Source organism: Rattus norvegicus, chromosome 1 (assembly GCF_021556685.1).
Source record: "Rattus norvegicus strain SHRSP/BbbUtx chromosome 1, alternate assembly SHRSP_T2T, whole genome shotgun sequence".
Taxonomy (NCBI): Eukaryota; Metazoa; Chordata; class Mammalia; order Rodentia; family Muridae; genus Rattus; species Rattus norvegicus.
In genome coordinates, this window is record NC_141534.1 from 267,742,145 (window position 1) to 267,760,699 (window position 18,555).

General features: G+C 44.1%; 1 protein-coding gene across 9 annotated transcripts in view; it reads left to right on the plus strand.

Annotated features, from left to right (window-relative positions):
- The window catches only part of Acsl5 (acyl-CoA synthetase long-chain family member 5), a 47,067-nt gene that overhangs the window by 13,602 nt on the left and 14,910 nt on the right, over positions 1–18,555 (plus strand). For 6 of the 9 annotated variants that reach the window (XM_087596137.1, NM_053607.2, XM_087596129.1 and 3 more), the window contains 5 exon segments: positions 6,797–6,981; positions 10,765–10,873; positions 16,032–16,096; positions 16,206–16,307; positions 17,659–17,758. In XM_087596137.1, the coding sequence (XP_087452263.1) occupies positions 6,826–6,981; positions 10,765–10,873; positions 16,032–16,096; positions 16,206–16,307; positions 17,659–17,758 (532 nt within the window). In that variant the 5' untranslated portion in view covers positions 6,797–6,825. 9 annotated transcript variants of the gene reach the window in all.

An 18,555-nucleotide genomic window follows, 5' to 3' on the forward strand; every position in this document is an offset into this window, starting at 1 on the left:
CAGGTAATGTCTTCTGGAAGTCATGTCTCTCCTTCCACCCTGTGGTTTCCAGGGCTTACTCTTGAGTTTTCAGCCTTGGTTGTAAATGTGTCTTTACCCTTCGAGTCAGAGCAAAGCCCTAAACGTTTGCATTTACTCCTGTAAGTGCTGCAGTTTCCATGATGTTTCTTTTAGGACAGGGTGTCTCTGTGTAGCCCTGGCAGTCCCGGAACTCACTCCGTAGCCCAGGCTAACCTCACAGATCTGCTTGTCTCTGCCCACCAAGTGTTGGATTTAAAGGTATTCATTACTCCTGGGCTCAAATACTCTTCCTGATTCTGCCTCTCATATACCATCAAGTTTTGTCTTGAAAAATGGTTCCACACGTTGTGTGTGGTATGTGTAAATACATGTTTGCGTATTTGCATGTGCTGTATTGTACACACAGACAGATGCGTGTAGAGGACAACAGCAAGTGTCTTCTATCCCTTTCCTATCTATCTATCTATCTATCTATCTATCTATCTATCTATCTATCTATCTATCTATCTATCTATCTATCTATCATCTATCCTTCGAGGCAGGGCCCCTCACTAAAACTGAACCTTACCAATTCACCTATGTTGTGGTCGGTCAGTCAAATCCCTAGGGTCCTTCTGTCTCTGCTTCCCACAGTCACATGCAACTTTCCCTTTCCCTTGAGACATCTTTCAGTTGCCTGGAAATAGAACTCACCTTCCTTCACATCAGTGAAGAGGCTATACCATCCTTTAGATATACTAATGATACTATTGGCTTGCAGTGTCCTTTGACCTTTAGCCATTGCTTTCTCTGGAAATATAGACTCTGTGGTTGAGAACTGAGAAGGTGGCTGGGAACGAGGGGAAATCACAGTAGAGGCTGAATTGGAAGTGGGAAGCCCAGGTCAGAACTTTGATACTCAGCATCCTAATGGCCCTTTGGAGTCATGAAGAGTTATAAGGCATGGGGCATAGTCTCTAGGAGACAAAATAATGAGAGCTCAGTATGGAATGATGTGTTAACTAATTGGGTGTGAGGACACAGGCCCTGGTCTCCATTTTAATGAGCTTTCCCTCACCATCAGATATGTGCAACAAGAGAACAGAAGAACCAATTCCATCTAAATGAACCTGGTCACTATCTAGAATGCAGGATCTTTTTTAAGTTTAGAGTTTCAAATATCATTTTTGTTAAGTTTATCATTATATTGCAAATATCATAAACACAAATACTTATATACTATTATAAAATGGTAATTAATTAATTAATTCTCCAGGCATAGAAAACAAAGATAGCTTGCCCTTCTGCAATTCCTAAGACTCCAATAAAGTGGTGATTGTTGGCTAGACTTTGTACAGACGGTAAACCACAGACCACATCTTTGCAGTTCCTCTCAGCCTAGAGAAATAGACTTGGTGTAACTGGTTTTCGTGGGTATTATAAAGACACCCTTTCCACCAGCTTCATTATTTTACCAAACTATTGATGTGAGAGGATTCTTCTTAAGGTTGGCTGGAGTGACGTGTCTTTGTGTGTGTGTGTGTGTGTGTGTGTGTGTGTGTGTGTATGTGTGTATGAGTCAGAAGACAACCTCAGGTGTCATTGCTCAAGTACCATATACCTTGCTTCTTGATTTATTTCACTCTTTGCCATTAGAAAGAAGAGTTGGAGTGCAGATCTTAAGTACTAGAGTTAGGAGAAAGACTCAGAGGAAAAATATCAAAAACATAGGTGTGGGCTTCTCATTGGAGAAACTCTTCCTTGCCCCCTTGGCATTTTTGTTTGGTCTGGTCTTTCTGTCTATCTAATCTGTCTGTCTATATATATGTATGTATGTATGTATGTATGTATGTATGTATGTATGTATGTATGTATGTATGCATGTATCTATCTTCCTTTCTTCCTTCCTTCCTACTTTCCTTCCTTCCTTCCTTCCTGTCTGTCTGTCTATCATCTATCTATCATCTATTTATTTATTTTTGAGACACAGACTCTCACTGACCTGAAATTCACTAAGTAGACTGGGCTGGTTTGACCTTGAACTGTGGGGATCCACCTGTCTCTGCGTCTGTCTCCTTAGCACTGGGATTGTGAGCACGTTCAGCCGTACCTAGCTTTTTTTTTTTTTCTTTTTTTTTCTTTTAATGTAGTATCTAGGATTTAGCTCAGGTTTTCATGCCTATGTAGCAAGTGCCTCACCAACTCAGCTATCTCTCCAACCCAATTTGTTGTTGTTGTTGTTGTTGTTCTTAAAACCAAACCAAACCAAACCAAACAAACACCAGTGTCTCACTCTCCAGTCCAGGCTAGTCTTGGACTTATAATCCTCTTGTTTTGGTTTACTAAATGCTTGGACTATTATGGGTGTATGCCATGGTGGTGCCTGACCAGAGTGACTTTTGGGGGCCTAAGATTTGAAACCTATTTAGAACAGGTTATCCTAGACTGGGAAAGTAGCTAGCTAGCTAGCTAGCTAGTTAGTTAGTTAGTTAGTTAGTTAGTTAGTTTAGAGTTTCCTACAAGTTTGGCATGGTAGAGATAGATACTGTAGGCACAGCAAGAAATACAATAAAAGCCCCCGTTCCTATAAGGAGATTAGCTCAGAAGGGGCAGTGGATTATAGGGGGCTGGGCCTGTTTCAGATGGTGACCAGCATTAGCAGAGAAAGTGATCCGTGAGGAGAAAGCGGCCTTCAGGAAAGCAAGCAGAGATGGTTGTGAGCAGTGCACAGTCCTGTTGGACCTGGGAAGAGCTACAGACAATGAAGTGAGCAGGTCCATAGGTTCAAGGTGAGACTCAGCTGACAGATGAGGTTCTGAACAGAATGGAGGTGAAACAAATGCAACCTTTAAAAAGCAGGCTAGAATGATGATCCTATCTATGCGGATGTGTGTCTGTGTGAGTGGATGCTACATGTGTGCAGGGACTACAGAGGCCAGAAGAGCGCATGGAAGATCCTGGAAGCTGGACTCGGGTGGTTGTGAGCCCTCCCAAACCCTGTAGGTGCAAGGAAGAAACTCAGGTCATCCTCGAACATGCCCTTAGCTACTGAGCCATCTCTCCAGACCCCAAAATATAAGCTATTACTCATTTAACTTCAAAAATTATTTTGTGGTGCTCATAATCCAACCCAGACCTTTGCACAAAAATATATTTGACAAGAAAGAGACTTACCAAGGGAGAAAAAATTTAACCTATAGAGTTAGCCCAAAAGATTCACAACAGCAAACAACATGCAGCTTGAGTGATAGTGTAGAGAGGGTCCCTCAAGATCTTCATTCAAATAAAATGAAACTTAATGAACAAATGTTGCCCAACTCCACAGAGGGGTAAAATCCAAGCAATATTGGTTCAGGGAGCTTGTAAAGAGGTCTGGAGGCAGGGATTATGTTTCAGTTCACATCCCAGACCCTTTAGAAGCTAAGAAATTAAAGGCTTTGGCTATGGCTGTGCAGCCACACCACAGGAGGTGAGACACAGCCACGGTGACAACAGGTCCACAAGCAGAGGAAGCTGGCCAGTTGGGGCGTCCTCAGGTGTAATGTGGTTCCTTCTCTGTGTGGAGGTGGTCTGGAACTGAAACTCTCAGGCACAGCAGACAATACCTCTCCCCCCTTTTTTGTTACCATGATTACAACTCTCCCTTGCACATTTTTCTCCACAGAGGTGTGGCATTAATGTAAAGAACAAATGTCACCACGTGAGGGCTCACAAGGGTGACTCTAGAGGGGACTGGATCTCACCTGTACACACAGGACCCAGGAGAAGGGTAGCGGTGCTTTCCCTGGTTTCTACCCAAGTGTGCATGTATGAGTGTGCATGTGAGTATTCTGATACACGTGGGAGAGTGCATACACACAGGTGTGCACAAGCGGCATTAACTTCAGATGTGGTTTCTCAGGAGACAGCCACCTTAGTTTCTGAGGCAAGTTCTGTGCTGGGACCTAAAGCTTGGTGATGAGGGTAGCTTGACTGGGCACTAAGCCCCAGGGATCTGCCTACCTCTGCCTCTCTAGTGTGAGGATTGTAAGGTTGGGCCACCACAACCCAATTTTTACACGGGTTCAGGAGATGGACCTCGTGCTTGTATAGCAAGAACATTATTGACTTCCCATGCTCCTGAATAGTATATGTTAAAACGGCTAATTCTGTTGTCGTCATCGTTGTTGTTGTTACAATTTTGAAACGTTAAGGGCAGCAGGGAAAACCATCCAAAATTCTGTGACTCTTCTTGAGTTGGGAACTCAGTCAGCACAGAAGCCATTTCTGCCGGCAGATACATAGACCCTTCAGTACCTTCTTCAGTTTACCAAATCCCTTGCCAGCATATCCACAGTCCTTTCATTCTCTCCAAATGTGTAAATCTGGCCAGTGTTTGTGGTGCCGTGAACAGACTCCCTCTCTGTAGGCAATACGATCCAAGTACGTCTGGAAGGACTAGCCAAACACAGGCAGCCTGTGGTTCAAATTAAAGTAGATGTGTTCTTATTGGTTTCTTTTAAAGCTTTCTACTCATTGAAACTGAGGGTTTTTTCTATGGTATCTAGTGTTCTGGGTTATCTAAGGAGGGAAAATTTGACAACCTAGTGACTCTGGGCCCATGTGACTATGTGGTAACAATTAGCTGTGATTGACAGCATTTGCCCCTCTTGAGACTAGTCAAGGATTTCCAGTCTCCTCTCTCCCAGGGGGTTACCTACAAGGCCATTGGTCTTCCCACACACCCTTTGCACTCCTACCACACTGAACAGAAACTTCACCTTTAGAGCCTGCTTTGAAGACAGTGTTTATAACAATACCTCGTTTTATGTCAGCTTGCCTTCTAGAGGAGACGGCAACAGTTTTGGTGCCTCAAATTTGTTCCCACTGTTGAAAGAGGTCGGGTGAGGATCTGTTTATTTGCAGGTGAGCTTGGGACAAAGGCAGAAAACCTGGGAGATACGATCCAGCTTAGCTGACAGCCGTGTCCTACCCACCCCAGGAGAGGACTGAGAGGCAGGTAGGGGCAAGCCCTAACTCAATTTCTAGTTGCTACTTGCTGCCAAAGCAGTAGTTTTCCTGGGGTTATCTCCCTTCCATACTGGCTTGGAATAGCTGTCCTAAAGATGGTGACCTACGTGGCTGCTCTTACACACTTTGGCTCCCGGAGACCCTCGTGGTTGGAAAGCCCAGGTGTAGCTAGACTCCCAAGTCCCAGCTATTAGAACCCTGCCAGGGAGTCACGATTGTTCTCTAATGCTTCACACTCCAGCTTGGGTAACACTCGGCTCCTGTTTCTCTTTTATTTTCTACCCCTGGACTCAATGTAGAAAGCATGGCGTTTCAGAGCTGTTGTCTCTGCCTTTGGAGTTTCATTTTCTTCCATAAAATGGAAAGTAACTACTCCATAGTTAGGCAAGGGACCCACCATGAGAACAGTGTCCTGGAATTCTTTCTTGCATTTGTTCTTCCCCTCCAATCCCTAAAAGAAACCCCTCCCCGATGTCTTAAGACTATTTTGGATGGGAAGGAAGAATTGCCTTCACTGAAGAAGGTTCCAGAGGCCAACTACTGGCAGCTGCCTCACAAAACTCTAAGCATAGCTAAGATCCTGACCTGACAAAACGTTTTATTGGGCTTGTTTTTGCCATTTTGATTTTGAGTAGGATCAGTTGGCCTGGACTCTGAGATGCTGCTCTGCTGCGTGTTGCAGTCAAGTTTGAAGAATGCAGATCTGTGACTTCATTTGCTGTGATCTGTAAGGCCCCAGATATTTGGTTTCTGAGCCCTGAGCCTAGAAACAATAAGAAAACAGCTAGGTGTGTGAGGATAGCTCTAGGGAAGGAACAAGGAAAACAAGCTTGTGCGCTTGGAAAAGTCGTTGCCCCTCTTAGAAGCTTCGTGTTCAGTGAAGGTACCTCATGATGTTGTTATCCGACTCCGCTTAGGGCTGGGCATAATCGTTACTCATTGGCTGCTATTAGCCTGTCCAAGTCTGAACCTTATGAAAGGACAGACAGAAAGGCTGGCTCACTTATGGGGTGGCTGGAAAAGTCATGGGAAGTGTGTGTGCTCTGGTTCCTTCAAGAGCCTTTCCTACTTGCTCATCGTGTATCGAGCACATTCTTGACAACCTTTCTCTGTACCTCCGATGTTGATCTCGGGAGAAATGGTTCCCCGGGGCTTCTGTGATGGGGATGCAGGATACTGGACACGGGAGCTTGCGTTTTAGTTACTCTTAGTTACCCACTTGGTGCTTCAGAACACAAAGCAACAAGCGGTGCCTATCTGGCCAGCAGGAAATGTCTTTCGTGCAGGATGATTGATTTGTGAAAGCCGTGACATCACCTCTGTAGAGGTCCCTTCTGTTTAGTTTACGCCCCAGGGGAGCCCAGGCGGAAGAGCTGGACTCTGCCTGAGTGGGAGAAGCTGTTTGGTTCACTCTCCCTACTGTGATAGGTGGTGAGGTGGCCTTCTAGGCTCTGTGGGCCACAAACAAAGAGGCAGTTGGCTCTCGCAATTGGGAAATGATTAACTTGTCTTCTTTGATCCCTTCTGCCTTGTGTGAGGACGGTCAAGTGGCTGGGGTGGAGACCGCTTCCATTATTTTCGACATTGCCAAGGTAAACAGTGCTAGAAACTCTAGAGAGGCCCAGCTCTGTTGAGAGAACATGAGAGAGAGAGAGAGAGAGAGAGAGAGAGAGAGAGAGAGAGAGAGAGAGAGAGACGTGTGTACCTCTATAAACAAAGTAAAACATAACATAAAAATATATCCACTTCCTCTAACTTTTTCTTTGTTTTTCTTTTTTTTTTTAAGGTCTGAATTTCCTGTTGGTATTCACAAAGATGCTTTTTATTTTTAACTTCTTGTTTTCCCCACTTCCGACCCCGGCCCTGATCTGCCTCCTGACATTTGGAACGGCTATCTTCCTGTGGCTGATCAACAGACCTCAGCCAGTCTTACCTCTCATTGACTTGGACAACCAGTCTGTAGGGATTGAGGTAATGGCCTTCAGTTTGTCAGCCTTGACTAAGCACAAACTGCGATTCAAACCCTGGGGTGTAACACGAAGGGGAAAAACGTGGGGAAGTGAACCTTCAACCTGCAAATGTAAATAAATGTCTGTTGTCAGCAAATTTCCCTTGAAACACAATAAAACCATCACTAGACGGTGGTGGTCTAGATCATGGGTTGCTAACTTCTCCCCTTTCTGGGCAGATGTAAACTAAGGACAGAGTTAAGATGGTTTTCAAATCTTTAACTAGGTAAATTGTCTATAAAGGTCAGCTTATATGTGTTCTATGAAGCCTAAAATACTTACCGTCTACCATTTAGGGAGATACTCTGCTAGGAGACCAGCTTCGTGGAAACACCCAGTGTGTGAGGTGGCCGAGACTGTTTTCTTGAGTTCCCCTGCCTTTCCTTCCCTCAGCCTCCACAAGTGGCGAGCACCATCCGTTTCCATCCAGTTCCCTCTTGAGAGTAAAGAGCACCCTTGTCTCTGGCCACTTGCGCCCTCCTACTCTACCCACAGCCTCCCTCGCCTGCTCCATTTATAGACCATCACCTTCAGTCTTCCTCTCAACTGCCTCCACACTTGTATCTTGACCCCTCCACCGTCCACATCTCCTTCAGTGATGCACCTTCCTATTCTCGGGAAGCCATCCTCAGTCATCTAGGCTCCTCCCCCTCTGCGTCTATGGTTTCCTTCCAACCATCTTTTTGTCTCCCTTAAAGCAAGGGACCCTCCCTCTGTAAGAGGCGTCTGGAGCTGGCCTCCGCTTAATGCTGTTAGAGAGTGAAAGCACCAGCAACAGGTACATAAATGATCAGGACTGTGTTCAATAAAACTTTATTCATAAAAAACAGCAGGCAAGACTCAGAGTTATCCACCAACTCTGATTCTACATAATTCCCAGCTGTTTTTGTTAGTAGAATGCTTAGTGGATACAAATGCTTGCTCTGTGGGCTGGAGACCCGAGTTCAATGCCCAGAAGCTGTGGGAAGATGGGAGAACCAGCCTCACAGATTTGTCTTCTGCCTCCCACGCACGTGCCACGGTATGCACACCCACACTTTATTCCGACACAATAAATTACTCTAATTTAAAGATGACCGTAAGGGCGTGACACCCAGGTCTGACGTCAGTGACACTCAAGTGTCACAAGCTCTCTGTGTTCATGAGTTCTCTCTTCACATACTCAGGAGTACGTACACATACTCATGTGGAGACATGTACACAGACATTCACACACATGGACTTGCATGGGTATGTGCATGTAAATTATACATGACCGTACCACAACTTTAGGTTGAAGACATTGACTGGGGGCTGCAGAGATAGCTCAGTGGGGAAAGGGGCTTACTGCATGAGTTCAGTCCCCTGGGAATGAATGAAAAAAAAAGACATAAAAAGGTAGGAGGGAGGTGAGACCAGAAGCTATGTGACTGCAGTTCCTAGTGGGAGGCTAGAGAGATTAGAGACCAGAGAAAGGGGATCTGGTAAAGCAGCCTGAGCTGAGAATGTCCAGGCAGGTGCCTTGGGAGGGTGTAGAAGGCTCAAGGAGCTAAAGAAACCTGTGGTGAGGAATTGTTAAAGTGTGTGGAGAGGAGGAGTAGCTGAGAAGGTGGGCTCTAGAATGTGGGGTGAAGAGCTTCTAGGAACTAAGCCACTACCCAAAGACTATACATGGACTGACCCTGGACTCCAACCTCATAGGTAGCTATGAATAGCCTAGTGAGAGCACCAGTGGAAGGGGAAGCCCTTGGTCCTGCCCTTGGACCCCCAGTGAACGTGATTGTTGGGGGGAGGGCGGTAATGGGGGGAGGATGGGGAGGGGAACAACCATATAGAAGGGGAGGGGAGGGGTTGGGGGGATGTTGGCCTGGAAACCGGAAAAGGGAATAACAATTGAAATTTAAATAAGAAATATCCAATTTAATAAAGATGGAGGGGAAAAAAAGAAAAAATAGAATGTGGGGCGAAATTTGACGGGTGGCCAGAGCCAGCAGAAACAAATGATCCACACATACCTTAGGAGAGTCAAATCAGCAGCTTGGTTCAGAGAGGCCACGTTCCTTGGAAGGGGACTCTTATATACAAATCCCAGGTTCCTGCACCAGATTCATGAAAAAAGGAATAAAAAGGGAGGGCATTACTGCTTCCTCTGCATGGTGGAAGAGGGGAAGGTTTATTGTAGATAGGAAGGAGAGAGCGTAGCTAGAGACAAGGACATCTGGGAGAGTCCAGAGGAAAAATGACACTGAGCTGAGCCGTGGGGGCGAGGGAAAGAGTCAGACCAAGAGGCCCAGAGGGTGAGGTAGATGAAATGGTCTGGTAACCAAAATGGCTGGATATGGGGAGGGCCGCTGGAAGAAGAGCAGCTGGAGAGGTTTAGGTTAGGGAGTGGGGCATGCCAACCATAACCCCGTAACAGGTAGGACAGAGGGATGTTGGGAGAACTTGGCTGCCAGGTCTGCTTTGATATGGTAGACATCAGTCATTTGTCTGGTTTGAGACCTAACAGGGTCCACATGGTAGGAGAGGAGAGCCACCTCCATGCTGCTTTCTGAACTCCACACATGTGCTACGGCACACATACCAACACATACACACATGCGTGCAATAAATAAATAAAAACATTAATTTTTTTTGATTAAGCATGGAAGGAGGAGGTGCTGATGGTGCTATGCTCTGACTCCGCTGGGGGAACTGTTAGAAGCTGCTGTGTGTGTGGGAATTCAGTGGGGTAGCCACTGGTAATTACCCACAGACCTCTGGATTGTTCTTCACTCACACTCTGGTGGATTCAGGTCCCAGGAAAATTCTACTTCCTTGGACTCAAAAGGTAGTCCTGGTATGTAGGAGACAAAGGCCAGCATTCCTGAGGAACCAGTGAAACCGGTTTCCCTCTGACAAAGGAGCCACTCACCCTTATCACTGGCAGAAGAAACAGGGCTGCCGCCAATACTTACCAGCACCTATTAGCATGCCAAAGCCCAAGCCAGAATCCCTGCAGGTGCCTAGTACATGTTCCAACTGTGCGCTGCATGCTAGGGTCCTAGCTAGACTCCCTCCAGCTCTCGGGCTTCCTTCCGGTCACTAATCTTTCTTCTTGAACCCCATTTGTATATGCTCTGTCTCTGTCTCTCTCCAGGTCCCTCCCTCCCTGTTCCTGATCTAATCCTCATACTCAGGTCCAATCTGATGACCATGGTCACCTATTTGTCTCTCTGCTCTGGGTGCTTCTGGATGCCTCTGGTTGTTCTCATCCACAATAAAAAGAAAACCTTAGCCAGAAGATGGAGAAGTCATGACCTCAGTTTATATAGATTCTGAGCTTAAAAAAAAAAAAAAAAAGACAAGAAAGGAGGACTTGAGGGAGGGGGAGAGGTGGGACTAGGAAGAGGCAGAGAGGGTAGGGGGTAGGTGTGGTCAGATGCCTGCGTGAAAGTTTCAATGAACAAATTTAATTTTAAAAGTTGACTGAGGGGCTGGAGAGAAGGCTTAGTGGTTAAGAGCGCTGACTGTTCTTCCAGAGGTCCTGAGTTCAATTCCCAGCACCCACATGGTGGCTCACAACCATCTGTAATGGGATTCAATGCCCTCTTCTGGTGTGTCTGAAGACAGCTATAATGTACTCATATATATTAAATTTTAAAAAAAAAAGTTGACTGAGGAAGATTATGTCCCGGTGACTTCAGAAGTCAGCAGTTATGGTATCTCAGCCCATGAAAGTTTTGGAGAGAGTGGAGAGAAACTCACACTGGGTCTTGTGTTCTAGGGAGGAGCACGGAGAGGCGCTTTCCAGAAGAACAATGACCTAATCCTTTATTACTTCTCAGACGCCAAGACGTTGTATGAAGTTTTCCAAAGAGGACTTGCTGTGTCTGGTAAGCCTGGTCACTTGGCCATGTCTAAAAGAAACCCCAGTTGGCTTCGGTTCATCCTGGTCCTCCCTGACTGTCTTCTAAACCATAAAGAGCCTCAGGATACAGCAGAGACATAAACCACCATGTCAGAGTGAGGCCTGCTGGGAAGAGCTCAGAATTCAGTTCTTCCACATCAGGTTTCACTGCTCTCTAAAAGGGTTCTCAACACAGAAGAAACCGCCTGCCCACACCTGAACCAGCGCTGTGTAGGCAGGCGTTTCCACACACACTATGTTTGTTCACAGAACATCTGTTGATAATATATCTCCTTGCAGTAAATGCATATAAACAACCTGAGTCAAGATTAATAGTGGAAGCTTGGAGAAGTTCTAAGCTCTAGTTTGACCTCTGCATCAAGCTTCTAGTCATGCTGTCTTAATATCACATAGTCATCTGTGGCCTTGAGAAAACAAAACAAAACAAAACGAAATGAAACAAAACAAAACAAAGCAAATGAAACACCCACGGGTTTTGTTAAGTTCCTTTGGAACAAATGAGGTTTTGAAGCTTTAGCAAGTCTCCTACTGTTGAGTCCATTGCTAGATGCCCAAGTTTCCTTTCTTAAGTGTCTGGCTTGCGACTCTCTGTATCCTTTATCTTGGGAGCAGCACTCTGCCTTGTGTCAGTTTGCTGGTGTGGCCTTTATCTCTTCCACCCTTTCAATGTATCATCGACCCTCAGGAAAAACTAACTGCGCAACGGCTACAACAGTTACCTATGCACTCTGCTAGCTAATTACTGTTACTCTCTATCTTAAAGACCAGGAATTGGAGACTCCAAGGTTCAAGAACACTTACAAGGTCCCAGAAGTACAAAGGTTTGGGGTTGTTACTTAAGCCTATACCTGTTAGGATGCAGTTTGATGATTCTGTTACGTAAATTGGTCAATATTGTAACTAAACTAGTTATTCCTCATTAGTAAAGATTTGTTTTTTAGCCTGTCCTTTGAAAATTAGTAGCACATTTTAAATTTTGATTGTGTGCATTCATTGTACGTGATCCGACTACATAGGACACATTTGCGCAAGTATACAATGTAACATTTCCCCCATTCTCCCTAAAATAAAGTTCAGACATTAGTTCCTCACAAAACTAAACCACATGGCCCAGCTACAACTATTCCTGAATATTTACTCCAAAGGACTCCAATTCAGCTCATCACAGAGACATCACGATAGCTAAGGTATGGAACCAACCTAGGTGTCTAGGAATAGAGGAATGGATTAAGGAAATGTGGTATATATAAATATGTATACATACATTTTATATATATCGTACATATACAATATACACATTTTTCTTTGTATATTTTTTATTCAAGATAAGACAGTAAATGTCTAAAATGACTTGAGATATTATTAAAAATGTGGACTTCTTGTGAGAAGATTATAAGATAGGGTTGCAGGCATTTTCTCAACTAGTGATTGATAAAGGAGGGCCCACCTCATGATGGGTAGTGTCACCCCTGGGCTGAGAAAGCCACGATGAGCACAGTAAGCACCCCTCCATGGCCTCTGTGTTGGCTCCTGCTTCTCTCCATATTCCTGTCCTGTGTGAGTTCCTGCCCTGACTCCCCTTGGTGGTTACCAGAATAAGTAAGTGAAAGAAACCCTTTTACCTCCAAATTGCTTTTGGTCATGGCATTTTGTCACAGTGATAGAAAACTTGATAAACTTACTTTAAATTTGCACCATATTTTCCTCTTTTGTTCAGTGTAGATTTTTTTTTTTTTTTTTCCGGAGCTGGGGACTGAACCCAGGGCCTTGCGGTTGCTAGGCAATCGCTCTACCACTGAGCTAAATCCCCAACCCCTCAGTGTAGATTTTTATTAACTACCTGCCTGTGTTTATGCTCGACTATAGATAAGCCCTTAAGACCCAGTGTTTACAAAAAGACACACCTATTAATTTTGATTTTAAACTTAGAGCAGACTCCAGGGTTTGACTTTTAAAATGCAAATTAGATGCACAATACATTGCACAAATAGAGTTTATCAAACAATATAATTTTTTTGAGAAATTAGAAAAGAATGTAGGGTTTTTTTGTGTGCAGGAAAATAAATGCCACTGGAAGTAATCATGTTACATGTCTCAAGTCAGTCCCAATAAAACATGAGGCATGTTTTCTCTCTCAGTGCGGTTCCTAGACTCTGTAGAGATATAAAGTCAGGTAAGGAAACTTTCCGTAGGATGTCTCTACAAGAGCCTGTGCGTAGCACTTCTGGGTCTAAATCAGCACTTGTTTGAATTCCGTGCAGATAACAGAAAGAAAACCAAACACTCAAGGCTTTACTTTTCTGGGGACTTGAGGTAGTGGATGACTAGAACCCAATTTCCTTGTGGTGTCCTGTCTGTAGAAGGTCTGTTCAACACCTAGACTATATGCTGGTTTTCAACTAAACCCAAGGCATTCTGTATGTCACATGTGACCGAGAAGGAGACATTTTATTCAGCGTCTTTTGAAAAATTTAAATAAATTAGAGTTCAAGTGGTAAGGTTGATATGGCTTATGAACGCAGGTGTTATCTGGGGTTGAATATATCAACCAGTCCTTTTGACTCCCAGACTTACCGGGGAATATTGGTTAAAACGTGTACTCTCTGGTTCAGCTTTTTTTTCCCTATTGAATCAGAATTCCAGAAAAACGAGACCTGTTGATTCTTAGGACGCGTTCAAAAGAGGGGTTCTGGGGATTCTGTATGCCCTTCAAACTGTTTAGCTCTGGGTGTCCGTCTGGTTATGGCCTTGTTCTCACCTGCACTCTTGGAAAGTAGCCATGCCTTAGAACCCAAGCAAGGCCGAGTTGAGTAAGTTAAACAAGGTAGGAGGTTGCAAACGAAAGCTGACGGAACATGGAGTTTAATGAGATCTGAGCTGTCACCCTTTGGGCTAATTATTTGGCTTCTTGGCTAGCGTCCTCTGCTGCTAGTATTATTAATCAGGAAGTAACGAGAAGGCGTGAGAGTCTCCTCCACATCCATGGACTCTCCCTCTTATTAGACGAGCTTTGAATTGGTTCAATCCAGGCCTTTATAGTTCTTATTACATCGGGGATGACAATAGCTGGGAAGAGCAGGCTTGTGCCTGCTGGGGCACATGCATTCAATCAACAGTAGCTGTCATTAAAGACTAATTGCAGGACAAAAGCGCTCTCTGGAGGGCCCAGGGGATCAGTGGCTGTGGTCAATGGGCAGATCAGGACCTGCGCACTCCAGGGAATATTTGCCTGAAGTTTTACTTCTGGGCCTTTCCTGTAGCTGTTTGAGCAGGAAGTGGTGGAGTTCCTCTTAGCCATTGTCCTCGGTCATTGTTCTTATCTCCCTAATGGACGCGGCTATCTCTTTCCTGCTTCTCTTCTTCCTTCATCATACAATCGAGACTCACGTGTTTGCCTTTGGTTCTCAGCTGTGATTCCCTTGGCAAAGCCCTGAATTCCTCTCAGCATTTGTTTGAGCCCTTGGACTCTTCACTCGTTCATTCGTGTCTATTTCTGTTGAGGGTGCTGTGGGCTGACCCCAGGGCCTGGTACATGCCAGGTCCATGTTCTACCGCTGAGCCACACTCCCAGAATCCCCAGACTTGTTCTGATTTTAAGGTAGGCCACGTGGTTTAGAGGTTTATAAGTTGAATTCTCTTGCTGTCCAGTGTAAGACGCAAATTGGGGAACTATTGAAGGCAAACATGTTCTTTTCTAAGGCTCTACATCTTAGAAGACAGGCTCACAGAAACGAGTACGTGTACAGCTGACCCATGGGAATAGATAAAAATATAACAACGTGGGAAAGATCCATTTTCGTTAGTTGTTAAAACAGATGAAAGTAATAACTTTTCAAATCTATAAAGCCAGAAATCCATTTTAAACAACACTGTTTACATCCGTGAGAGTGTGTTAAAACTCAATTGTGTGAACAAAAGTAATTGTTTACAACAGTTTGGCCAAGGTACTCAGAGCCGAGTGTCAAAGTCTCCGCCCCTTCTGCCTTAGTTTGCTTCCTATGGTTGTGATCAAAGTCATGGCCAGAAGTAACTGGGGAAGGTAGGGGTGGCTTGACTTAACACTTCCTTTTCCTAGTTGGTTACTGAGGCAAGTCAGGGCTGGACTCGAGCAGGAAGCAAAGATAAGAACGGTGGAAGTGTGCGGCTTGCCTGCCTGGGTATTAATGCACCCCAGGCCCACCTGCTTGGGAGTGGCACCACGCACAGTGGGGGCAAAACTATCTACCCCTCTTATTTCACACTAAAGCACACTGAGGAAATACTCTAAATTGAAACGGTAAATTTGATAATATTCGCCATAGCATTATTTAGAGGGAGTGAGGCACTTGAAACAACTGTATAGATCCACAATGAAGTAAAGTCGAGGACTGTAGAGTCCTTTGTCAGATGGCTGTTCAAATTCCACAGAGAAAAAATAGCATGGCAATGTTTATAACAAATTGGGGGAGGAAGCACCAAATTCTTCTGTTTATTCCAAATATGAGCATGGGCATATATGTACAAAACCACAGATAAGAACAATGGGAGGAGGAAATAGTATTATTAATGTTGTCAAAAGAATGATGATTCATATTTTGATTTTATGTCATTAGCATATTTTTATTACAGAGATGCTCATTTTTTTCTCTGTCTCATTTAATACAGGCTGTTATTTTATTATTTTATTTTTTAAGATTTATTTATTTCATGTATGTGAGTACACTGTTACTGTCTTCGGACACACCGGAAGAGGGCACGGGATCCCATTACAGATGGTTGTGAGCCACCATGTGGTTGCGGGGATTTGAACTCAGGACCTCTGGAAGAGCAGTCAGTGCTCTTAACTGCTGAGCCATCTCTCCAGCCCCAGGCTATTTGTTTTTATGTGTGCAGCTAATTCATGTCACTTGGGCTTATACACATTGGTGGCCTGAATGCCCATCTTATCATGATAGCTATGGCAACGGTACTGTCTTGTAATATTTCCTAAATGTTTGCCCTTGGATTTCATGGACACCTGAGAAATGCAGATCCTTGCTAGGTTTAGCCTCAGTGTCTGGGCCTTTTCTGGGTGCTCTTCTCTCTTCTCTGGTCCAAATGATTCGCAGCTAGAATTGATTTGCTTCCAATGTTTTGTGCTTTAGACAATGGACCTTGCTTGGGATACAGAAAGCCGAACCAGCCCTACAAGTGGATATCCTACAAGCAGGCAAGTCAAGCTCATGCTTAGGAAATGCCTTTGCTTGTGTGCCAGGAGCTGCTTTGGCCTTGTTTGGATCTTGACCTCTTCTCCCTGACCTAGGTGTCCTCTCTCCTAGGTGTCTGATCGAGCAGAGTACCTGGGCTCCTGTCTTTTGCATAAAGGATACAAGCCATCGCAGGACCAATTTATTGGCATCTTTGCTCAAAATAGGCCAGAGGTACCGTGTCAAAGCTAACTAAGTGAATTGATGTCCCCCAGTACAGCATTCTGACCCTTGCTGATGATTTCCCCAAGCCATATAAAGATTCCACTCTTTTAGTTCAAAAGAGCCAGGCTTCCGAGGCTCCTTAAATCTCTGCTGAGTGTCTGATGCTCTAGCCTGTGTGGTTGGACTTCAGTGTGGATCATTTTAAGTCACTCTGATCTTCGTATGTGGAAAAATAAAGACATTATGAGGGATGGCTCCATAAAATCTCGAAGGTGCTGGAGAACGAGATGAATCGGTGTTAGAATTAGACTTTGTATTTGACTTAGTAAACCAGTGCAGCCGTAGCTGTTGAGCCTGGCTGTCACTGTCTTTCCATGGTGAGCTCAAAGTAGATACTACACAGTAGGATGGTTGGAAATAATCTTACGCCCAAGTTCCGCTATCCTTAAAAAGAGACTTTGAGGGCCCTTTGCATTTGTTAGAGACATTGCTCTAGTTAGGTTTTTAAATTAAGTCCTGAAAAGTACTATGCACCCCAGTGTGGGAGCTACAGTAAGAAAAAGTGACTTTATTTGGCCTAAGACTGATACATCAAACCCAGGGTATCAGTCAGTCTTCCAGGACTACCATAGTGATGTAGATGTAGGTGCCCACAGGAGACTTTCTCCTGATGTATTTCCCATGATCTGCAGGTGGGTATCTTTTCACTATGCCTCTCCCTCTGTCCTTACTCTGAGCACATACATCCCCAGGTATCTTCTTCATCTCTGGATTATGGTCATATTCTTATGTTCATATTTAACTTTATATCCTACTGAGGATTAGAGTTTCAACATGAATAGGGTAGGGACACAGATCAATCTGTAAGACGACATAGTCCACCAGTTATGAGCGATGTTTCTTTGTGACACTCCTCATGCTTGTGTGAGGGCACAGTGGCCATGGTTTTTTTTTCTTTGTTCATTTCCACTGTATTCAGATTTTTTTATCTCAAATATTAGCAATCCTTGGAAGTTCTGTCTAGCTTCCTCAGCTTCTTTGGACCAGTTACTCTTGACCTCTACTCCTGAAAGGGGTCTCTGCCTCTCGTAGTCTCTACAATGCTTTCCACATCTCTTACGGGTGAAATGACCACTCTTTTCTTCTGTGTGCTGGTCTACCTTGGCTTTATGGTTATTTTTGTGCATATCTTAACTTAGTTATTTAAATGCCCCTTATAGCAGGCTAAGTGACAATCTCTATGGCATTCCTAAAGGTTTAAAAAAATAAGCATACTCAGTAAGTATTCGTTAGTTGAATATCTGAATCAACGCTCTTCAAAGTCAACTTCTGGTACTTAACTTGAACTTTTTCTCTGCAGTGGGTCATCTCCGAGTTAGCCTGTTACACATATTCCATGGTAGCTGTCCCCCTGTATGACACACTGGGAGCAGAAGCCATCATCTATGTCATCAACAGAGGTAACGTTTCGCTGTTACTTTTTAATTTTATTCTTTCTCAATGAAGAATAATGCTTCAGTTTTCTTTATTTCCTTTTTCTTACATTTCTGATATTATAGTATTTAGAATGTAATTTACACAGAAACTACAAAAATCCCAGTGACAAAGGTACGCTTAGATAAGAGGTCCGGCAAACCTAAGATGACATGGGACAGTTTAGAGGCCAGACTACTTTGAATACACGGAATAGAAGTCTGCGTGCAATGGGCCTGCCTAAGTCACAGTGTAAGCATAGGGACCATTCCCTACTCCTCTGAAAGCTTGAACATTTAATTCAGTACATGCAAGCAATATGCACCAATAGGACTGTAAATATACAGAACACTGGCGCTGTTAGAGAAAGGAGACCAAGTTCAACTGGCAACAGTGTCCTTTCAGTCACCTGAGGGAGTGTCTTTTGTCTCTGCATTGTAGGCTGAGTAGCTTTGTTTGAATAGTAGATACTACAGAAACGATGACATTATGAATCATAAACCATCTGCCTTCTAAAGATTCCATTTGCACTCGCCTTCCTCAACTGCTCCCCGCTCTGCAGAACAGCGGTACAAATATACCCAGGAGACAGTATTGGATGAGTTTTCTTAAACAAAAGGATTCACGAAGTTCTAGACACTAAAATTGTCAGCAACATTAGAAAATAAAAGGGCTGGTATTCCAGCTACACTCATCGTTTTTCCTTTTCCCTTTTTATAGTCAGTAGAGCATTTCCGTTTGAACTCTGTAAACCTTATTTCCAGATGCAGTCTCATTCAGGATC